Source organism: Mastigoproctus giganteus, chromosome 12 (assembly GCF_048544385.1).
Source record: "Mastigoproctus giganteus isolate SK-2022 chromosome 12, ASM4854438v1, whole genome shotgun sequence".
Lineage (NCBI taxonomy): Eukaryota > Metazoa > Arthropoda > Arachnida > Uropygi > Thelyphonidae > Mastigoproctus > Mastigoproctus giganteus.
The window spans coordinates 100,182,064-100,205,990 of NC_143586.1; the positions used below are offsets into that span (position 1 = coordinate 100,182,064).

A 23,927-nucleotide genomic window follows, 5' to 3' on the forward strand; every position below is an offset into this window, starting at 1 on the left:
ACATAAAAGAACAGGTGATTGTTGAAATCAAAGAAGCTGCATTTGGATTGTTCTCAAATCAGTTGGATGAATCCACAGCTGTTCATCCTGTTCCCAGCTTCTTGTCTTTGTTCAGTATGTGAAGGGAAGAATTCTTATTCTGCCATCCAGAGCTGTGGATGTGATGGAAATAGTATCAGAGTTCTTTAACCATGAGGGACTGAACTGGCACAATCTATGTGGAGTGTACACCGATGGTGCCCCAGCTATGCTAGGAGCAAAAAGGGGCTTCCAAATGCTTGTTTGAGATCGATCTCCAGGCATCATTGGTGTTCATTGTCTGATTCATTGGAAAGCTCTTGCTTCAAAAACCCTTCCATCTCATCTTCAGGATGTTCTTGAACGTCATAAAAATTGTGAACTATGTGAAAAGCAGTGCTTTGAATTCCCGATTGTTCAAGCAATTGTGCACAGAAATGTATACAAAGCATAAGAACCTGCTCTACTACAGCAAGGTGTATTGGCTATCAATAGGCAGTGTTCTGGCATGAGTGTTTGAACTCTGGGAAGAGTTAGAGTTTCCTACAGATGCAAGAAAAGCACAAACTTGAAGCTTCCTTCCATGAAAAGCTGTGGGTCTTTCGCTGCATATTCCTTGTGAATTTTTTTGATCAACTGAATCTAAAGCTGCAAGGAAAGGGAACAACTATCATTCAGTTCATTGATACTCAGTGCATTTATACTGCAAGGAAGCTTAAAAACTGGAAACAAAAGGCTGAGGAAGGGAACTTTGCCATCTTTGAATCTCTTTCAGCGGTCACCATTAATGATCCATTGGATCCTGGCATTGCAAAGGATGTTGTGACACACCTCAACCCGAGAAGAATTTCTGCAGTACTTTCCAGAAATTGGGAGAGAAGGACTGGTGCTCATGAGGAATCCTTTTCTTGTTAAAGTCAGTGATGTCCAAGATGACCTGCAAGATGAACTGATTGAAGCTTTCTCTATCTATGAGTTTTGGCTAAAAATGATGGGAAGCTACCCCGACATTGCAAAAGAAGCTCCTGCCTTTTGCAACAACTTATCTTTGTGAATCAGGCTTCTCAACATTGATGCAGCTAAATACAAAGGCTCGGAACTGCCTTGAATGTGAGGCAGATCTTCAGTGTGCAATTCTACAACAGAACCCCAGATGTGGAAACAATATTCTGCAGTGGGGCAGGTTTGTGCAGGGTAAATAGTTGTTATTGTTCAGAAATAACATAATACTCAGTATAACAGGAAAAAATGTTATATACACCAAGGTCTCCAATTCCCACATAAGATTTGTGAAAATAACTGCTATTTTAAAAAGTAGAAATCCTAAATTTTTATAAAACTGTAATTCAGTTATATTAATAAGAAAAATAAAACATCTGGTTTGATGAATTATTTTATATTAAATTTTTCCTCCTTTTTTTTTTCAGCCTTGTTCTTTACCAAATGGAGATATTGGCCATACATTCATTGAATATAACTTGGTTTTCCAAAGAAAATGTGACAAGTGAGCAGTGACCATAATAAGAGGTGTTGGGGAAGGGGGAGATACAAAGCCAGAAAACCATGAAGATATACATTTGCTGCTACTGCTTTGTGTTCTACATACAAATGTGTTGTGCCATTTCTATTAAAAATAAGAATCTTTATAAATAATATGACAAGTGAACTATGCAATGCTGGATCATTTGCATAAACTATTCTCAGATATTCCCATAAAGGTGTTGTGTTTAGCTGAAGTGTACTTCATGAAGATCTTTTGGAAGAAGTGAAAACAAAACCCTCCAGGTGTTTAGTAGGAATGAACAACATACAAGTCAGTGGTTAGAGATTTAACATTGAATGTACTGAGCTGTAAAACTGTTTTGCAGTTCCAAACATTCCCGTGTGTTGTGTTTATCACATTACTCTTATAGGTGGGACCAAAAGAAAAATCCTTTTTTATATATATTGTAAAAAGTTTACTTTCATTTTCAAAATTTTCCATAAACAGGATGCTGTGCATTCTCACGTGTATTGAAAAGCATTATGAACTTGTTCACATTTTTCATCATACATCCTTTCCATTCCCTTTTGCTACAAAATATTCTCAAATTACTGCATTTTGCAGCTTTATTGTGCACAAGTCACATCGGACCAGCCTGCTTTAATGTGATCTTGGATCATTTCCAGTGCAATTACAAAGAGTGAGAAAGAAAAAAAAAAAAGTTAAACAAGAATTATCTTGTTTTGTTTATTTTTTAAGAATTGTCTGTCTATAAATGTGCTGTTACTTTTATTGTATGAAATGTAAAAATGGGGAAGGGAGGGTAATGCTCTGCAAATGATAATTCTTGTTAAATTTTGGAAAAAAAAAAAAAAAAAAAAACAATGAATTTTAACTTTCATTGTGCAAATACCAAGTTCAGGTATATTTAAGATAAAGTAACTCTGTTTTTGTATATTTTTATAGTGAAAAGTTTGTACAGATTTTTTGCTTTTATATCTTTTAAGATATATAACACCATTCAGAAAGAATATTTTGTTGGATACTGAGTACAATTAAATTTTAAGATTTACAATATAAACAAATTACAAATGCAACATCTTCCAGTATAAACTTGCTCAAGTGTTGTTTTATTATTTCTTTTTTCTTTTGAACAATTGATGTGCTGTACTTCATAACCAATTTCATATCCTAATTAAATTTTAATTTGTTTGGAAACATGTTAAAACCTACCCACGGATCTTAATGGAGGCACAGCTATTTAACAAGGTAACTATTGATATTCAAGACTGTAGATCTTCGTTAACTCTTTCACAAGTAAACATGTGAATATATATATTTTGAAGGCTGCTTCAACACAATATGAACAGTAATGTTTTTACGTTTATAATAATTTCAAAAATTAGCATAGGTAGGCACAACGTGTGTGTGTGTGTGTGTGTGTGTGTGTGTGTGTGTGTGTGTGTGTGTGTGTGTGTGTGTGTGTGTGTGTGACTATATCAAGCTTACACAAACTAAAATTAAAAACATTCTCCAAAATTATGATCCAGAAGCTGAATTGAATAATAAACATATAAATGAAATTTAGATTTTCTCACAATAATTGCACTCTGATGTTTGGCTATAAAGTCAAAATAGGAACAGGAAAAAAAGGAATCTTTTAAATGTGCACTTTTCAGTGTTAACCTTCCAAATTCCTAAAAAAAAAAAAAAAAAAAAAAAGCGCAAATATTTTTGATGAATCTGAAGTTTATATACTCTGTACAGATCCAAAGATATACTTGTGAAAGAGTCAAATGAAGATCAGAGATCCTTAAGGAACTCAGACTCTTTAGAAGTAATTAACTTTATTGTATAAGATGTTCATGTCCCTAAAACAATGGGTTAGTTGTATTTTTTTCATTTTAATAACAAATCCGTCCACTCTTGTTTTGAAGTGCCATTAAGACAGCTATTTTGCTATTGAAAAAAATTTACAAACGTATGGTTAGAAAACTTCTGTAAAAAATTCCATATACTTTTCATTCTGGAATTAAAGTACCACAGTGTCCAGAAGTAGCAGGCTAGTATTTATTTTTTTGTGATGTTTTTATCTGGTACAGATGAAAAAAATTAAAATTAATTTTTATAGTTGTTCATGGAATAAAGAGTGGCATACTAGCATTTTTCATGTTTCTAAATAATGTTGAAAAAGTGCAGCAGACATAAGCATGCCCAGTTCCACTTCAAAATAGATGTTCATGCATTCTCAATTGGGGATGGGACTGCAAAAATGAAATTGTTAAAATTTATTTTTTTTATTTTTAAGGTAACTGTGTATTTACAAATTAACCAATTCCCACTAATTTAATATTGGATTGTCATATAGTAAACTCCCACATATATATATATATATATATATATATAAAACAGTTGTTTTAATAATGGGGAGAAAAATTATTATGCCTGTTTGACCATTAAATTCATTGTAAATATCAGGGCTTCTATCCATTTCTAGCTGATCTTCAACAAAATGGTAGAAGATATAGTATGCCATTCATACTATAAGTACTCCCCACCTAGCACTCTAAATTGGTTTTATGGGCGTGCTGAGTAAATTCATGCTAAGCAAGAAATTTCTTCCATAAGAAATAACATACTAAACTATACTAGTTTCCCTGGCTAGTACTGATAACAGATTTTAAGGTTCTCTCAAGTACCATTGTAAAATGCCATTACAATAAGTAACATTTTTTTTTTTTTAAATTTCACCATAATGAATATATTTCTAGGTTCAAAATAACTTCCCTTAACAGTTGGACATCTTATCTTTGTATATCTTATTTGAACAAAACAGCTTTGAAGAATTATTTTCAAAGTCCTCCTATGCATAAAATATATTCATTTACAAAGAGAGAACTGTGTATGAAAATCATGAATCATTAGTACAAAAACACACACACACACACACACACACACACACTCTCTCTCTCTCTCTCTCTCGTTTGGCTTCCTCATTTTCTCAAACATTATGTCAAGTATGCCACATGTTTAAAATATTACTAATGAAGGAATAAAGAAATTCCAACACCATTTGCTTAAAGAAAAAATTTCAAGTTTTTAAAGGCATGGCAAAAGAATTTAGTATCACATCCTCTATGATCGTTTCCTTTCCTGAATGATCATGTTCAAATCTGGTTGTTTATTCCCCCTTCTAATGTGCAATAGTGATCTTTTCATTGTATATAAAAAGCAACAGAATTAGTAGTTCATCTTTAGTGAAACCTGAAATCACACATTTTAGATTGCACTAAAGCTGAATTCTTTATTACCATGCAAAATATAAAGTTAAAACATAAAAAACAAAAATTAATATTGTATTTCTGAATGTGGAACTTATTAAAATTTTATAGGTACTACTATATTTCATTTAAATAAAATATGCTTTCAAAATGATTATAAAAATATATTTGCTTTTATAGTACATATTTTGCCATTTTGTTAATATTAATATTTAACTAAAATAAAGTTGAAATTGCTTTTTCTATATATATATATGTGTGTGTGTGTATTAAAAAAGTACAACAGAAAAAATTTAAAATAATTAAATGAAATCCATTAGAACACAATTTCATAAAAAAATGATTCCTACATCCCTGAGAGGTGGCGTCTCCGTAGCCAGGTGGGAAGGAGCAGCAGTGCGTAGCACACGCTTCTTGATTAGACCGGGGTTCGAGCCCGTCACCACCAAATACGGAGGATGCGGAAAGGTCAAGGGAATGACCACCGCATATTCCCGGAGCAATATGGCCTTAGTTGCTAATGCTCCTAAAAACCAAACAAACAACAACAACCCTGAGAGGTCTGTAATGGGATTTTACTGTATTATTATATAGTAAAATAATATTAAATGCAACAGAAGCATTTAAATAAATTTTTACAAACATTTAAACCTTAGCCCATTAACATCAAGAAAAATTTTGTAATTTCAAAGACAGATCCCTAATGTCAGCATTTTCTGACATATGAGTTCTATCTTCTCAACCCATACTGAGTGCTACGGATTCCAATATTTTGTGTTTGTAGATGCAAAAGAACATAGCAAAAGAAAATTTATTTAGAGATGAAAATCTCTAAATAAATTTTTTCTTCCATGCTAATAATTAATGCTAAATTATCAAATCATAACAGTATAGTTATTTAATAAAAAAAAACTTTTGTAATGTAGCTTAAAAATGGTTTCAATTTTTATGCAATATATTTAGTCACTTACACAGCATGGCAACCAACACAGATTTCTACCTTAAATAATTTTTTTATTTTTTTTCTGGTTAAATGCACACTGTAATGATATTGTTTTCAAAATTCAGTCCATTAGAATAGAGTTAACTGTCTAGTTTTGTTTTTTTAATATCAGTGGTACCATAGGGATCTTCTTGAATTCTAGAATTGGAAGCTCATACTGTAGCTGCCACTAAATATATGTTTGAAATTTTTTTTATTGTGTCAAATATACATTTAAAAGATATGCTATAATAATAAAGTTTTCAGGAACTTGTTTTGGTAAAAAAATAAAGCAATGAACAAACCTATCTTTTGCACCCATATTATTCTCTGGACCTTAACACAAGACACAAGGATAGTAATTCAACACGCAGCTACCATAGGCGTAATGAGCAGCATAAATAGCTAGTCACCAATGTGCTTTAGAAGCCCAACAGACCTACATCAAAAAACATTAAATTTCACTACAGCAGGGGACAGTTGTCCCACCACTATAGAGGAGGATCTTTTTCTTTTAATTCCCTAACTTGAAACAAGATTAAAATAACTCCATAATCCAAATAGAACTTGTTCAGAATAAAGCTGTTTGAAATGGGAAAGAAAGGGTCTTTTTGGAGTGTCATGCAAAAGTCATGTCATAAAGTGTTGCACTACAAATAAATAGCAGCTAAAAGAAGTATAACTATTTATTTGCAATGTGGCACTGTCCAAGTGAATGGCAATAACCAGCCATTATTGCTATCTCAAATGGAAAGCTAGGCACCTTATCATTTGATATCTTTTATTAAATTGGATGGAGAGATACTGCATTACAAAAAATAATTAAAATGTAAGTATCATTTAGTAGTAATACTACTGGGTGACTCTTTGTGGTTGTCTCACAAAATGAGAAATCACTTTCATCATAAAAATTCAGTCTTTCCCACTGCAAACTTCAGTTCACAAACAGCCGCTCTATAAAGAGAAAAGGGACACCCAGCAGTCCCTTTATTTACGCCCCTTTATAGGTACTAATAGTAGTACCTATAAAGGGGCGTAAATGTTAAGAACACCCTTCAAAGACAGGCAAATTATGCAGTGACCCGTTTGGCTTTTAAATATGAAATTGTCTCTCATGCTCAAATATATATATATATATATATACTATAAAACTTTATAAACATCTAAAAGTTTACCGAAATGTTTTATCAATATTTAACAAAATACATTATGAAAAATTTAGTTAATCAAGACATTCTGTTATTAGCCACTCTAAAAAGGAATACTGACAAGTGGTAAGATAGCCTGACAAGCAAAATGTAAAGCTTTTGTGCATGTTTTTTTGTTAAAATTATTATATATTGTAGGATTTCTGTAAAATAAGTGTTACATACTGATTTTTATTCATTATTGAAATAAAGAGTTCTTTATCATATTTTTTAGATATGTGTAAATTTCACATCACTAATTTCATGAACTAATGAAAAACAGTATTTAAACCCCTAAAACAATATGCATTGCTTTTCATTATAGGCTGTGTGTTTCCTATTTTTATCTAGAACTAAATTTACAGCTTTCAGGACATTAATTATAATTTACACTTTTAGCATTTATGAGAAATATAGTAGTGCTCAAAAAATCATCACTTGCAAAATTCATTGAATTTCTGTAAAATCTGACAATATATCATATATGTTTTGTAATAGCATTATCCTATTGCATCATCCATCTGGCAAACTCTCTTAGATAATGTCACGTGCCATACTCTATTGCATCAACCTAGTGGCAGTATAAATATAGTGCCTATGCCACAAGCCCAACATTTTGTGCTATTGCAACAGCTAAGTTTTCACAATTAACACCACATAGGAAAAGTATTGTTGCTGCGTTTAATCCTAAGGGACATTCTACACATTAAATAGCTAAAAGGATTCACTGTAACATGTTTACTGCAAAAATTATCAAAAACTGGCAGTCTAGCAGAAAGAAAGGAATCCACAAATATCTCCTGCAGCACCAGTGGTAGATGACTTTCATTCAAACCGGTGAAATACCACCACTTTGCTTATTGGAGGCTTGAAGTGGTGAAACCCATGTTTAGTCTCTAGAGCAAAGTTTCCGGCATCCCCCTCTCCCCATACTTCTCCTTCAACCCATGCACGGTACTAAGTACTATAGGTTTTGATACCTTTCGTGTTTGGGGTTTTCATAAAAAAAAAAAATATATCCAAAACAGAAAATACTCATTGACAGATCTCTAAACAGCATGGGAGGAAGTAAAGGCAAGTAAAAAGCCACTTTTGACACAAAAAATGAAAGCCAAGCTTTAAAGTGGGTGAAAGACATGCTAATTGGTCTGAGAATCAGTGGAAATGTGTTATTTTCTCTGATGAATCAAAATTCAACTTGCATGGTTCGGGCAGTCAGCAGACGATTAAATGAAGAGGGGAAGAATTTCATCCTGACTATTGTCTCCAGAGTGAAACATTCTATATCTCAATGATATGGGGCTGTATTTCACATAGAGGAGTTGATTGCCTTGAATTCGGTACAATGAATGTCGAAGTGTACAAAGATATTCTGAGACAAAATTACTTCCTACAATTAGAGATCACTAGGAAGGTTGTCGATTGCATTTTTCAGGACAAGACTGCTCTGTGTCAGTGAGCCAAAATCTTAAATACTACTTCATAAAATTAGCAAAAGTTTTAAATTTATGAAACATTGCACTCTTGCTTAAATAAATGTAATTTATTTTGCTGTCTTTACTATCCACAAGTGCAAACATGGTTGAAGGATAAATCAATTCTCACAATAACATGGCCTGGGAACAGTCCAGACCTCAATCAAGTTGAAAATTGTTGGAACAAAAATGGGATGGCTGTTTCAGTAATACAAAAGAAACCAAAAATACTTAGAGGTGCAGAATACATTAATCCATGTTTGGTATCATGAGATTTCCCAAGAATACATTCAGCACCCTATCCAGTTGATGCTACAATGATATGCAGCAGTCATCAAAGCAAGGGATGGACCAGCGAACTATTAATGTGAACTTTATGTTTTCTGTTTATATAGCTGCCTGTTGTCCTAGTATGAGCAAGTTAAAAAAAAAAAAAAAAAATCACTGCTTTCATAGAACTTTTATTATATGAACTATAAGTAACATGCTGTCATTTGTAACTTTACCCATAAGGCATAAAAAGTACATTTTTCTGCAATTAATAGTTTATGTATATTGTTATTGTTTATTTATATCCTTGCGGTTATTTCTAGAATATTAACCTAAAAAATGATATGATGCAATTTTGTTGAGCACTACTATATCAATATATTAATACACTGCAATGATTTCTTCTAATAATGGTTTTGACCACTTTAAAGCAATTGTACTTATCTTAGAAATGTAACAAATGAAAATTTTTACTCTATAGATTTTGCTGAAAATTATCAAACTTTTGAAAACTCAAACAAGATCTAAGTTTAAAGTGATGTATGCATGCCACACTCCATGGGTTTGACATACCATGTCAGATTTTTGGTGTAATTTCTCCAGGTCAGCGAATAGTAAAAAAACTAAATCAATAAAATTTCCATTCCACTTTGAAGCAAATCTGATGTTACTGCAGAAAAAAAGAATACTACAGTAAACTCTCCGACATAAGAGATACGTTCCAGGACTTCTTAAGTAAGTCAAGTTTTACGTAACTCGGGAATTTTCATAAAATATTGCTACTATATCCCTGATATGCCAAAATTACAAAAACCACATAATATCCTCAGAAGAATGAAGAAAAATAGTTATATATTTTTCAATTAATTAGTTTAATTAAAAACTATCCGGGGACAGCAGTGAAGTAGCCAGAGTGGCACATAAGAAAAGAAAACATAAAAAGGAAGAAAAACGCATGTTATTGTACTGTAAATACTGATATGTATTTCGTAGCCCTGGTTATTATAGTTGACTTGCGCCGATCCCTTCACTGCTTCTCATATTCTGTTTTTGTCCTTTATTATTGTGTTCACTGTTGACATTGACAAATATAAATTCCTTGCAATACTTGTTAATGTTTGACCATTTTCATACATCCTTATTGTTTTAATTTTCTGATCCAAATCAATCGCTTTCCTTTTCTTGGTAGATTTACTAGTACCACTATCACTTAAGGCAGAATCACACTATTATCAGCTCACATTTTACGAAAGCACATTTCTGGAGGTCACTACCACATAAAACAATATAAACAATTTTCAGTTTCCGGTTTATTGGGTGTTTCTGCTAGTCAATCTGCTGTAAACGAGTAGCAAACTCGATCTAATTGCCTTTGCAATAATACCAATAGCTGGAATTCTTCAATCATAAAAAAAATAATAATAATTTTTAAAAAAAACATATAAATTTGCAAAATCTTCTCATTTCTATTTTTTTAAGTTTGTGCCGTGTTATTGATTGCTTATATTTTTTTTTTCCAGTTTTAAAATTAAAAAAAAAAACTTTAGTGAACAGAAATATCAATTAGTTAGGAAGTATATACAGCCACTCCTTGACTAAGTTAAGGGTTGTGTTCTGTGAAACTCTAGTTGCATTTTACATAAGTCGGAATTTCCCTAAATGCTTATGCAACACTCACGGCTATGTGTGCTGAATTTGATTGAAGCAAAGAAAGAAATGTTCAACGAACATGTAAATAGAATTATTTATTAAATTTTTTTTTCTCACATACAGAAAAAATTACAAAAGTGTGCAATCAGGTGACTACGGGTGTGCAGGGACGAGAGCATATTCAGCATTTCATTTAAAACAGATGAATTACAACGAATGTTGTATGTACTTTTTTTAAGGCACTTGGCTTATGGAGTTACGCCGTCTATGCATTTTACGTCGGGTCCTCCATTTATTTCCTATGGGATGCAAAATACATTTCCACGATTTTAAGTTTGCACTAGCCGGCAAAAATTTGCATAAAGTCGAGTATTACGTAAATCGGGGAGTGGCTGTATAACAGTATTAATTAAGCTATGTACTTAAGTGCACATAGCTTAATTAATAAAAATAAATTTACATGTCATTTTGAAATCTCTTCCTATTTCTTACCAAGCTTCTTGCCACATGTTGATCTTAATAATTTGGTGACTTAATATTTTATAGCACCTCATACAATCTTACTTTTTCTATTAGCATTTCCTCCTTTTCCTCTGCTCATGTTATCATGCCTCACGAAATTTCTGTTCGAGCAGAAAAATGTGAGTCACCTTCTAGTCCAACACTGATATCTTGTGAATACAGCCAATGACATGTCTCCGACCAATAAACCATTGACATGTTTACAAATGATAGTGTGTTTCCGCCCTTATTTTATGGTCAAAATGAATTTTTTTTTTTGTAAAGAACTTCACAGGGGCGGAAACACACTATTATCATCTCATGCAAGCTTACAATGCTAACATTTTACTAAAGCACATTTCTGGTGGATTTTCATGGGTTTTTACATTATATGGTGAAATGTATCCCAATATCCCAGATATATTGTGAATGATGTTACCGTCCTGAATAAGGTAAATGTTGGAAGTGATCACAGAATGGTAAGATGTACACTTGATATAGATGTAGGAAAGGAAAGGAAAAAACTGACTCGAGTAAATGATACAAAGGTCTTTGAAATAACAGAGGAGGAGAAAAAGCAGTATGTACTGGAACTTAAGAACAAGTTTGAGCTTCTGCAGACTGCTCAGGACCAAGATATCGACGAGGAATATTACAACTTTCTGAAAGTGATAAAGCCCAAGAAACCTATAGGGAAACAGAAATCCAAAGAAGAAAAAATTAGTCAAGAAACACTTGTCATGATGAACCCAAGACGACAAATGAAGAGCAAGAAAAACACTGACAGGGAGAAAATTGAGTATACTGAGTTATGCAAAGCCATTAGAAAGAGACTCAGAGAGGACATAAGAAGATTTAACACAAGAAAAGTAGAACAAGCATTAAGGGAAAACAAAGAATTTAAATCAGCAGCCATGAGCAGTAATACAGAAAGACAAATGATACTGAAACTGAAGAATAGCGATGGTGTACTTATAAACAGCAGAGAAGGCATAATTCAAATAGCAGAAGACTACTATAGAGAATTATACAAGGAGCGAGGGAATGATACCAGCAGTGGGGAAGCTGGATTGCAAAGTAGCAACACATATGACATATCCGATATTCTTCCTGATGAGGTAGAACATGCATTGAAGAAAATGAAGAATCGGAAAGCCCCGGGGGAAGATGAAGTTACTGTAGAGTTGTTAAAATTCGGAGGAAGAGACATAACACAAAAACTGGCACGGCTCTTCACAAAGTGCATTAGAAAAGGTGTGATGCCTAAGCAGTGGAATAATGCAATCATAGTTTTGCTGCATAAGAAAGGAGATAAATCAGAAATTGGAAATTATAGACCAATTAGCTTGTTATCCCATATCTACAAGTTGTTCACAAGGGTCATTACTAACAGATTAGAAAGAATACTTGATGAGAATCAACCGAAAGAGCAAGCTGGCTTTAGGACAGGATTCTCAACTATGGATCACCTTCACGTAATATCACAGCTAATGGAGAAAGCAAATGAATATAAAACACCATTATGCCTGGCATTTGTGGATTATGAAAAGGCATTTGACTCCATACAGCATAAGGCAATGTTTCGGGCACTGGAAAGACAAGGCATAGATACTCCATATATTATGATTTTGAAGAAAATATATGAGAGTGCTACATCCTTTATTAGACTAGACAAAGACAGTAGCAAATTTAAAATCGAGAAAGGAGTTCGACAAGGAGACACAATATCTCCGAAGCTGTTTACTGCTGCCCTTGTTTACTGCTGCCCTTTCAGAAGATTAGACTGGTCGCAGAAAGGAGTCAATGTGAACGGAGAGTACCTAAACCATTTACGATTTGCAGATGACATTGTGGTCATAAGCCACGATCCCAAAGAATTAGAGGAAAATCTTAATCAGTTATGCACAGTTAGTAAGGATTTTGGACTAAAGATGAATATGGCTAAAACAAAAGTAATGATGAACAAGTATGCCACGGAAAGGGAAATAATGATTGAAGGAGCAGTAATTGAAAAGGTGGAGTCATATACTTATCTGGGACAAGTTATTAGCTGTAATAATGATAAATGGCTGGAAGTCAAGAGAAGAATAAATTTTGGATGGATAGCATTCAGGAAATATAGTCACGTACTGAAGAGCAATATCCCAGTTTGTCTGAAACGTAAAATAATGAATCAATGTATACTCCCCACCATGACTTATGGAAGTGAAACTTGGGCACTCACCAAAAGAATGGAAGAGAAGCTAAGAACTACACAGCGAAGAATGGAATGAATTATATTGGGAATGAGACTGTTAGATAAGAAGAGAAACACATGGATTAGGCAGCAAACTCAAGTAAAGGACATTCTTATCAAAACTAAAGAACTAAAATGGTCTTGGGCAGGACACATAGCTCGAAGACATGATGACAGATGGACTAAGAAAATAACAGAATGGTACCCAGAGGAACTAGAAGAAAACCTGGAAGACAAAGGCGGAGATGGATAGTTAAAATTCATGAGTTTGTGGGTAGTAAATGGATGGCCATTGCACAAAACAGAAGGAACTGGAAAGTTGCTGGAGAGGCCTTCATCCTGCAGTGGATTGAAAATGGCTGTTGATGAATTAAAAATTAAACTCTGTTAAAAATAAAAACAAATTAATTAAAATATAAAGTTGGATTAAAAACATAAAATGAAGCAAAAGGGGGCCAGTAGTTGAGGCGATGATTCTTTGTCAAACTTAACGTGACAGCAGGTCAATAATAATATAGAAAAGTAGCCTTGCGCATTCACACAGATACTCGAATGTGCACCGTACTTGGCTAAGAAATAAAAAGAAAGGGAGGGAAGGAATAATGGAAAAGGATATTAGCTGCCACCCTCAGTTTTCTTGCTGTGACATACATTAGGCAAGTTACTAATCACAACCTCTCATCTCATTGTAAAATAATAGCCTCCATAATAGGATGGATGGATGCAGGTTCCAGCATCACGACTGACAGACATTCACACACTGTCTGCACAAAATAGCAATCCTAGCACTAGGCAGTTCCAAACAGCCTATACATATTGACTGTACTATCGAAACACGACAATGTCTCAAGGAAACCATTCTGCTTATTTAAAGGACTGTGACCAATGGAAAAGCGAAGCAAATACAATATAAAAATCATGCGTTACTTATTAAGAAGAAGGGGGAAAAAAATTATACTGCCACTCTCGACTAAACATGTATGCTCAGATTGGCCACAGACAAAAAAAGTAAAGCATTTCAAACTGAAGTCTCTCTAAAAATATCAATAGCCAAATGGGCCCATCGCTTCTGCTCTACAGTAAAATATGGTATACAACAAAACATAATGCACTAATATCAATTCTTTCAGATGTGGGACATATCTCACAAAGAAAGCAAAATTAAAATAAATTGAACAAGGAATGTAAAGAACATGACACAGCATGGGCATAGGGAAAAAAAAAAAAGTTTCTAAAAAGGACAAATCAAATAAACGTAAGCAGTCAATATTTTGGGGAAAAGAATTAAAGGGTACGTCAAATGAAAATAATGAATACATTATAACAATGAAATTGTAGAGGCTTCCACAGCAATCCAGATGATGTACATGGTCTACTAGATAATATGCTTAGAGCAAACTAACTTGCCCTCAAATCAATTTAAAATAAAACATATAATTTACAGAAAATACAAACTACCGGTAATAGTATACCTTCTGAAACACAGCTGTCATTCTGGCCATAAACATTCCAGTGCAAACATTACTAGAAGCAGTTATAGATGACTGTTGATGCAATGCAAATATAACAGTCATTTAAATTCTGCAAATTGTAGTGTCTGGAGACTAGGCACCTGCAAGGTGATCTGATTGAGGTGTATAAGGTCTTGAATGGGTTGAGCAGACTCAATGCCAATGGGATTCTTCCTCTTGCTCAGATTACAAACCTGAGGGGACATAAATTCAAATTAAGAAAGGACAGTTGTAGAATAATGTTTGGAAATTTGCCTTTAGCCAGCAGGTGGTTGATTGCTGGGACAAATTTCCATCTGTAATTGTGGAAGTTGATAGCTTAAATAAATTTAAGGAAGACCTGGACAAATTTTTAGGGTGAATGGTTGTGTGAAATGGATTTTTTTTTTTTTTTTTTTTTGGCTGATGCTGTATAAGCTTGCTTTCTTGCACCTAATGCCTCTGCTAATGCCCCTTTACCCTCTGCCAAATTACATGTATGCATATGAAGATCTATGTAAGCTGGTACATCAACTTCCCACACTTCTGTATACTTGAGGACTTCAAAGAGCATAATCCGTTTTGGTGAGATTGCTTAATCAGGACAAATGAGGGCAACTCTAGTAACCTACTAAAAAAGCAGCTCTCACTTTCTTGAATATTGGTATATGTACATCTCATAGTGACAAGTTCAGAGATTATCAGTGTATGTTCTCCATTTCTCTATCAGATAATAGACCGGACAATTCATGATGTCCCATTAAAAGAGTAATTGCCAATGTTCTCTCTAAGCTCTGCCCACAAAAAATTAAATTGCAAAAAAATATGATAATAAAACAAACAAGGTCATCCATTGAAAAATGTGAAATTGACCACATGACAGGCTGAGAGAAGCCCAACTTGGCTGTGTGCATTATTATTACTACTACTCAAGTAGCTCCTATTTTCTGTTGAAACACAGATATAATAGTAGCTATGAGAATGACTACATTAACAAAAAATAATTTCAGGTTTACAATTTTACACACTCTCAATTTAGTGTGCACATGTTTTTGTCACTTGGGAAAAAAATTGCAAAACTTGAAATTTTTCAATACAGGCCATTAAAAATTAGAGGGAACACTGGTAAACGCTAACCAACAGTCTGTAAATTCTTAAAGATCACCCCAAATTGTGACAAAAAATGAACAAAATGAAGATTTCAAACAATTTGCTGTTTTCAACAAGCAATATATTCTTTCCTCCTCAATAGACATTACAACTTGGTTATGTAACTAAACAGATAACCAGTGTGGCAGAATCTGCAGTCACAAAACATTTAACAAACATTCTATAAAATCAAAACCTTGGTGGAATGCAAACTAATTAAGGCCTGGAACTTGTTCCATAAATTGCCAACAATTTAATCCAATACCAGAATAAGTTAGGACAAATATATGATCTAGATCAGATGTCCCCAACCTTTTTTCATCAGAGGACCACATAAAAAATTCATAAGAAATGGTGGGCCGGAGTCGGTGCAATTTTGATGACTAAAAACACTGTAAACCAAAAAACGCAATTTTAGCGACTTCACCAGGTCAAACGGGGTGTACAAGATAGAAAAACTATAAAAAATTATAAACAAGGGATATTTATTGTAAATAAAGACATAGTCATATTAAAAATCACAATTTTTATTATTATAATCACATTTGATATTACAGAAATAGCAAATCAATGAGATGTTTGTAGTTGTTTTGATTTAGCAATAATTGAAATGTTAGGTTTAATAGTAGAAGTTCCCAATCTTAAAAAGTCTTGCAAATGTTCATCTGTCATTCTTGATCGATGTTTGGATTTTATATATTTCATTTTTGAATATGTTTGTTCACATAGGTAAGTGCTACCAAAAATAGAAATTATTCTTCTTGCTAATTTTTTTAATTCTGGAAATTCATTTTTCTGTCAGTTTTATAAAAGTTAATTAATGTTTCATTTTTCAATAATGTTTTCGGGTTATCGTTACTTTGAAGATCTATGATTTCCAATTGTAGATCTTTATCTATTTGTGAAACATTTATTAACATCAAATGGATTCTGAAATAATGTAAATAATTTTCTATTGTTTTCAAAATCAACAAATGCTTCCATCAATAATTCAAGATTTCGGACAAAATTGTCAGTAGAAAAATCACAATTGGACATATTTGTGTTTCCCAACACAAAAAAATGGGAAAAATTATTTTGTTCAATTTGATTTTTAAATAATTCTAATTTTGTCTGAAATGCTTTAATATTGTAGAACAAGTCATTTACAAGTAGATTGTGACTTTGAATAAAAAACTTCAATGTATTCAAATGTTCACAAATATCTGTTAAAAATGCAAGTTCCCATAACCATTTAGAGTCTGTTAATTCTGGGACTGGATTTAATTTATTTTTCATTCATGAATATGTCTATTTCGGTTCTGAGTTGAAAAAATCTTTTTGACACATTACCGCGACTCAACCATCACACCTCTGTATGATACAACAAATCACCATATTCGCTTTCCATTTCCTCCAAGAAAATTTTAAACTGACGATGGTTCAGGGCATTTTTGCGTATAAAATTCACAATGCTAATTATAGTCAACATGATTGAGTTCGAAGACAAAAATTTACCACACAAGGATTGCTGGTGAATAACACAATGAAATTGCATAGGTCTTTCAATGTTTTTGGAATCAAAATATTTATTAATATGGCCGATGAAACCAATATTTTTTCCAACCATATTCTTTGCACCATCAGTCATAATTGCTGTCAACAATTCCCAATCAAGCTGCAGGTCTTCAAACACTTTTGATACGCTATAAAACGTTTTCACCAGAGGTTCTATTCTTCAAGCTTTCAAGTGCAGCCAGTTCTTCTGTGACTTCAAAATTTTGATTTATACCACGTATGTAAATGAGTAACTGTGCTGTGTTGGTAATATCTTCACTTTCATCAATTGCAATCAAAAAATTTATAAAATCTGTATAACTTTTTATTTCAGCTGATCTTTAACATTAGCAGACAAGTCTTCAGTTCTTCTTGCTAAAGTTGACGCTGATAAACTTATAGCAGCGAAGGGCTTAACTTGATCAGGACATATTTCTTCTGCAATTGATAGGCACACTCTTTTCACAAACTCGCCATCAGTAAAAGCCCTCCCTTCTTCAGCAATGATTTGAGATGCTCGCAAACTAGCTCTAATTAAATTTAAATTCTGATTAGTGAAACATGTCATCTGTTTTTTTTGTTGCCTCTTGAAATCAAAGCTCAGCTCTTGTAATTTCTTGTTTTGCAACTCTCCTTGAAGTTAATCAGTATAAAATTATATTCTTTCAACACAGAAACTGCTTCCTTACATATAAGGCAGGTACATCGGTTACTGTTCCTTATAAAAAAATAATTAATCGACCAAAGTTCATTGAAGACTACATTCGGAATCAATTTTTCTTTTCCTTGACATCTTGATTCACTAAAATTAAAAATAATATGCATTTATACAAATAGCTCTAATAAATTGTTGCGATGATAATCGGTGCAGCGGCCCAACGACTACGGTCTAAATGAGAATAGCTGACCAGGAGAAAGATTAATGCGTGTACTCGTCTTTACATTGCAAACTGCAAAGAACGTATTGCATACAATTCTTTCACTAATACTTACTTGATTAATATTTAGATTAGCGTTTAGCAATTGTTTTAACAGTCACTTATTTTAACTTTACTATTTCACTTTTTGACAACTCGTGTTCGCCGGAAATACTCGAGGCTATAAACTTATAGCCTTGGGCACTCGCGCTGTTGGGATTTCTGACATCACAAGAAACACTGCTGCCAAGTGGAAGCGCACAGAGTTGCAACAATGTTATAAAATTATATTTGGACGCATTTACATTATATTTTGATTAAAAATATCCTTATATACGATATGTAGCAACCAAAAAAGATTTCTATAGAATAAATTTCACGAGACGGATGAAATAGTCTTTCGGGCCAGATCCGGCCTGCGGGCCATAGGTTGGGGACCCCTGATCTAGATGAAGGGAAAGCAAAAGGGAGTTATTGCAAAAGTTTGCCTCTGCAATCATGAGATACATGGATACTCAAATGATATGGGAAAGAATGTGCAAAATGTTAGCTATATTCTCTGTCTCCTACGAATCCAATATTGGGCTGGAATGGACAGATCATCACAACCCCTGACAACTTTGCAAGTGCACTAGTGAAACATTTATGAAGGTGTCACAAAAAACTCATATCTACCTACTTTTCAAAAGTCAGTCACAAACAGAAATTTCAACACTTCTGATCAAATTCGATATAATCGGTCCTTCATAATAATTGGATGCATAGAAACGCAGTAAAAAATAATAAATGCACGGTTTTATTCAGTCCTAGCAGCTTTGTAAGAAGTCATTATTTGGGGGCATATTTAATTGCATATGTGGATGAGGAAAGCAGAAAGCAAAATTATGCAAACTGTTGCTTTTTTTTTAGCATTTATAATTATTCTTTTTATATAACCCTACAGAAAATACCAACAAAATACTTATATATACAAATTTGTGTATATATATATATATATATATATATATATAAAAGCTAAAATAGGATATTCGCCAGCAGCATTTCTTATTTTTAATATATATTGGATTACACACACATACATACAGTGTTTTAAACTATCTTCTCATGCATTCTCCTCTGCTTTTCTAATGATTTCTCATAGTTGGCTCGTCGGTTCTCTTCTCTCTAAAAAAAAAAAAAAAAAAATATATCTTTCTATGTCTGAATTTATATCCATATGATTTGTATTGAGAAAATGTAGAAAAACAACAATTATATTTTGAAATATGTGAAACATGCCAAGTGTAGAGTAGTTAAGCACTTGATCAGAAAATCAAAAAACCAGAATCTAGTTGTTAGATTTGCTGAAGTATTTGTAAACAACATAAAAACAGCAATTTATCTATTTGCATTTGACTAGGAAAGGAATATATTTGAAATTGTTCATTCATGACAACATTATACTACGATTAAGCTTAATATCGAGAATAAAGAATTAAAGATTAAGATCGAGAATAAAGCTCAGATCTGATTATATCAGATCGAGCTTTATTCATAGATACATATATTTGCAATTTAGCCAGTGCTCCTATAATTTATCATCTCATGATTTTTTTTTCCCCCCCTCTCCTCATGTTGCTTTTAACTTGTGGGTAACAAAAAAAAAAAAAAAAAAAATGCACCAGGGCCCAATCTTAAAATGATATATCACTGGTATAAACAAACAAAACAAAAAAATAAACCGGGCATACGTGGGCAAAGGTTTTACAAGGACTATAACGGGGAAAATTTTAAAAGGTAACACCTTTTAAAATTTAGTAGAGGTACATGATGCAAGAAAGCAAGCTTAATAGCACCAGCCAAAAAAAAAAAAAAAATTATGTAATATGTACCAGGTACATAACAGATAACCAGTGTGGCAGAATCTGTAGTCACAAAATTGCTGCCACTCTACTCAGACTGATAATGTCATGGTGGCAGCTGATAAAAATTATTTCATAATGAGTTCCTTTACTGCAGGAACTCATTATGAAATTAAAATTATGTGTAAAGTTACCATTTCGTGTATATGTTCAAGAAGACATGTTGTATTATAATTCCAATACCGAATTAATTTAGGAAATTGTCTTTTCACCCACCCACCATTTCCTTTTTGATAATAAGCAGTAAATTGTGCAAGAGTTATATCTTTTAATGTTTCGCCCCGTTTTCATATTTATCAAAAATACTATCTTTCCATATATCCAAAGACTCACTATCAACTTGTTGTTCATCCAATTCAGCTTTTGATTTACATAATTTCTGACGTTCATGTGGCCATACCGTTGGCATGTATTCAATCGCTCTTGAAGACATGGACATTGGGTATCGTAATAAATACCAAGCTGCGTCTTGTGAACTCATCTCCACAGTATTCAATACATCTACACTTAATGCCTGTGTTAGATCAGTTATATCCATATCAGAATATTCTTGTAGCTCTATAATTTTCCTTTGTAGGTTGCTTATTCCTCTGTTAGTTTTATTCACATATTCAACTACATATGCTGCACATGAATATTCTTCATGATAAATTGTAGATCTGAATTAGACTTGAGTAATTATTCTCTTGAGTAATAAGTGCTCAAGTAATTATTCATAAATTTCTCTTCTATCTTGCGTTTAAGAAATACACGTGGTTGTTTGATACCAGCCCTCAAAATATTTTGATATTCTTCTTCTGATTGGCATTAATTTGACTTAAGCAATTCTTCGAAATTAACGTGATGATTCTAATGAGTCGTGCATTTTATATTTTTTGCGATAAGCTAATCTTCGATTGTCATCTGTGGCCATTTTTTTTTTTTTTTTTTTTTTTTGATTTGGTAGTTGTTGGCGCATCGGCTTCTGTGGCCATATTGCACCTCCCAAGGTTTTTGCAGTACTTTGATCCAAGCCTGAGGCGGGAATCGAACCCGCGACCTTTGGGTTGCCGGGCAGGTACTTTACCCACTCGGCTAGCCCGGTCGGCCTGTGGCCATCAGTATCAATAAACAAGTTTGCAACATTGGCCAAAAAGGTGCTTCAAATCGACATTCGCGTCGATTTGTATTATTATTTTTATAACAGTTTTTAAAAGTATGTTTATGTTGCTGTAAATTTGAATAAGCTGAAGTTTTCTCTATAGAACGTAATGCATCTATTATGTGGATTTTTTCTTCCATCCCACCTTCTTTTTCTTCTAATGGTGCAGAGGGTGCATTGTACATCCATAATATATGTGCATGTGCACTTCGTCAATGTTAAAATTAAATGCATTTAAAGAAATTCACAACATAATGTTTCGCAAAAGGACTATAGGTTTTTTATTTTAAAATTGAGTATACTCCCAACAATTTTATTAAAGTATATGGCACACGTTACAGGGTCTTCATTTATTAATGTAGCTCTTTCCATGTAAGGTATGGATCCATAACTTCGTTAGTTGTAATTTCTCGTTTATATCTGATTTTGTATAACATACGTAGTAATATGGAATTATTCAAAATTAACATGATTGGCACGCACTCAATGTCAAGAACACTGTAGGTTTTCCTAATTGACGAATCATGGCAAACACATCTTGTTTATGTCGACTCCAATAATATGCTGAATTGGGAATTGATTTCAGAAAAGTTAGACTCTAATGACTTTATTTATGACAGCTTCCTTGGACTTGGGGGAGGTAGACTTAAGATGTGCAAATGTGACCCCAATTCACAAAGGATCAAAGGGCAACATAAGTAATTATAGACCTGTTAGTTTAACTTCTGTTCCAGGAAAATTAATGGAGGCACTGGTTAAAGAAGCACTGCAGGATCATCTAGACAAGATTTCAGTTTTAGCTCGGACACAGCATGGTTTTGTTAAGGGGAAGTCTTGTCTGACCAATTTCATTGGATACTATGGTGTGGTCACAAAGCAACTGGATGCAGGAAATAACTCTGAACAACTCATATATTTGGATCTTAGAAAGGCTTTTGATACTGTTGCACATGAAAGACTGCTGCACAAATTGGAGCAGTGGTATTGAAGGCAAATTGCTGCTATGGATAAAGGGATGGTTGAGTGGAAGAAGACAGAGTGGTAATCAATGGACACTGCTCTTCATGGACTAATGTTATTAGTGGAGTCCCTCAGGGTTCAGTGTTGGGTCTATTGTTGTTTTCTGTATTTATAAATGATATTGATAATGGTATATATCAGGCTTAATGTCCAAGTTTGCAGATGATATGAAGGTTGGCAGGGTTGTTAAGGATACTAATGACAGTACGTTGCTGCAACAGGTTCTAGAAAAGTTGAGCAGATGGGCTGAGAGGTGGAAAATGAAGTTTAACATTGACAAATGTAAAGTACTACATATGGGAGTGGTAACGTATCAACTTTGTGGTACTACACTGACAGTGGTAGAGAATGAAAAGGACCTCGGGGTAATTGTGCAGGCAGATATAAAGTTTTATGAGCAGTGCAGATGGTCTGCAAGAGTAGCTCATGGTGTCTTGTCAATAATATACAGGAATTTTTCTAGCAGGGATAACGAGGTGATTATCCCCTTGTATAAGGCAATGGTCAGGCCACACCTTGAGTACTGTATACAGGTATGGATGCCTCATTTTAAGAAGGATGTATAGCTGTTGGAACAAGTATAGAGAAAGGCAACAAGATTAGTGAATAGAACGAAGGGTTACTGTTACGAAGAAAGGCTTAAGTTTTGCAGATTACAGTGTCTGGAGACTAGGCACCTGCGAGGTGATCTGACTGAGGTGAATAAAGCCTTGAATGGTTTGAGCATGCTCAATGCTGATGGGATTCTTCCTCTTGCTCAGAATAATCACCTGAGAGGTCAAAAATTCAAATTGAAGAAAGACAGTTGTAGGATAGATATGCGGAAGTTTGCCTTTAGCCAGCAGGTAGTTGATTGGTGGAACAGACTTCCATCTTTTGTTGTGGAAGTTGATAGCCTAAATAAATTTAAGGCTGAGCTGGACAGGTATTTGGAATGAACAGAGGGGTGAAATGAGAGCATTTTTTTTTTTTTTTTTTTTTTTTTGGCTGATGCTGCATAAGCTTGCTTTCTTGCATTGTATGCTTCTAGTAATGCTAATTCATGTGATATAAGAGTGGTCATTACTAAAAGTAAAATTCTACGTCTAGGTAATTCTGAAACATGAATTTTGTTTTGTTGTTAAGTTTACCTATACTTTGTAGTTGTATTTTTAATTATTTTATTATATTAAATAATAGTTCAATGAGATATAAGATAAATAGCAAATTGATGTGTAGTCAAAAACCTTCTGTTATTTGAAGACCACAAGTATTTTTTGATAAATATCCAGTATACATAAATATATAATGTTCAATTCTTTGCTGGAACAAGTTGCACTAAAAAGTCATAAATCAGAGTAACAAAGGGTGAGGTCTTTCAATAATAAGGTTTCTATTCTGCAAAAACTTTTGCCCATGCTGGTTTTTTTTAGTTTGAAGCATGGAGACAATACGTTTGCCATGTTCCATGGCTATTAATAGAAGAATGAATAATTTGTGAAACACACCACACTGTTTTGTACAAGGGCTGTTCAATAAAGAACAACAATAATTTTTTTTTCACAACATACCTTTATTAATCATCCATATTTTGATTGTCCTTTTCAAAGTAGCCCCCATTTGATGAAATGCACTTACTCCAACATTTCTTCCATTCTTCAAAAAACATGGTGGACACCATTTTTTTACGTGCGTTCAAGTCTCTCTTCCA

At 33.4% G+C, this 23,927-nt stretch overlaps 2 protein-coding genes across 5 annotated transcripts in view; one reads left to right on the forward strand and one right to left on the reverse strand.

Annotated features, from left to right (window-relative positions):
• The window catches only part of LOC150077296 (uncharacterized), a 702,167-nt gene extending 700,507 nt beyond the window's left edge, over positions 1–1,660 (forward strand). For all 4 annotated transcript variants that reach the window (XM_090386557.1, XM_090386560.1, XM_090386559.1 and 1 more), the window contains exon 24: positions 1,446–1,660. In XM_090386557.1, the coding sequence (XP_090242683.1) occupies positions 1,446–1,526 (81 nt within the window). In that variant the 3' untranslated portion in view covers positions 1,527–1,660. The remainder of the gene's footprint in view (positions 1–1,445) is intronic.
• The window catches only part of LOC150077297 (COX assembly mitochondrial protein 2 homolog), a 102,040-nt gene that overhangs the window by 54,703 nt on the left and 23,410 nt on the right, over positions 1–23,927 (reverse strand). Inside the window, exon 3 of the mRNA XM_090386562.1 lies at positions 19,259–19,339. Coding sequence (XP_090242688.1) covers positions 19,265–19,339 — 75 coding nt within the window. The 3' untranslated portion in view covers positions 19,259–19,264. The remainder of the gene's footprint in view (positions 1–19,258; positions 19,340–23,927) is intronic.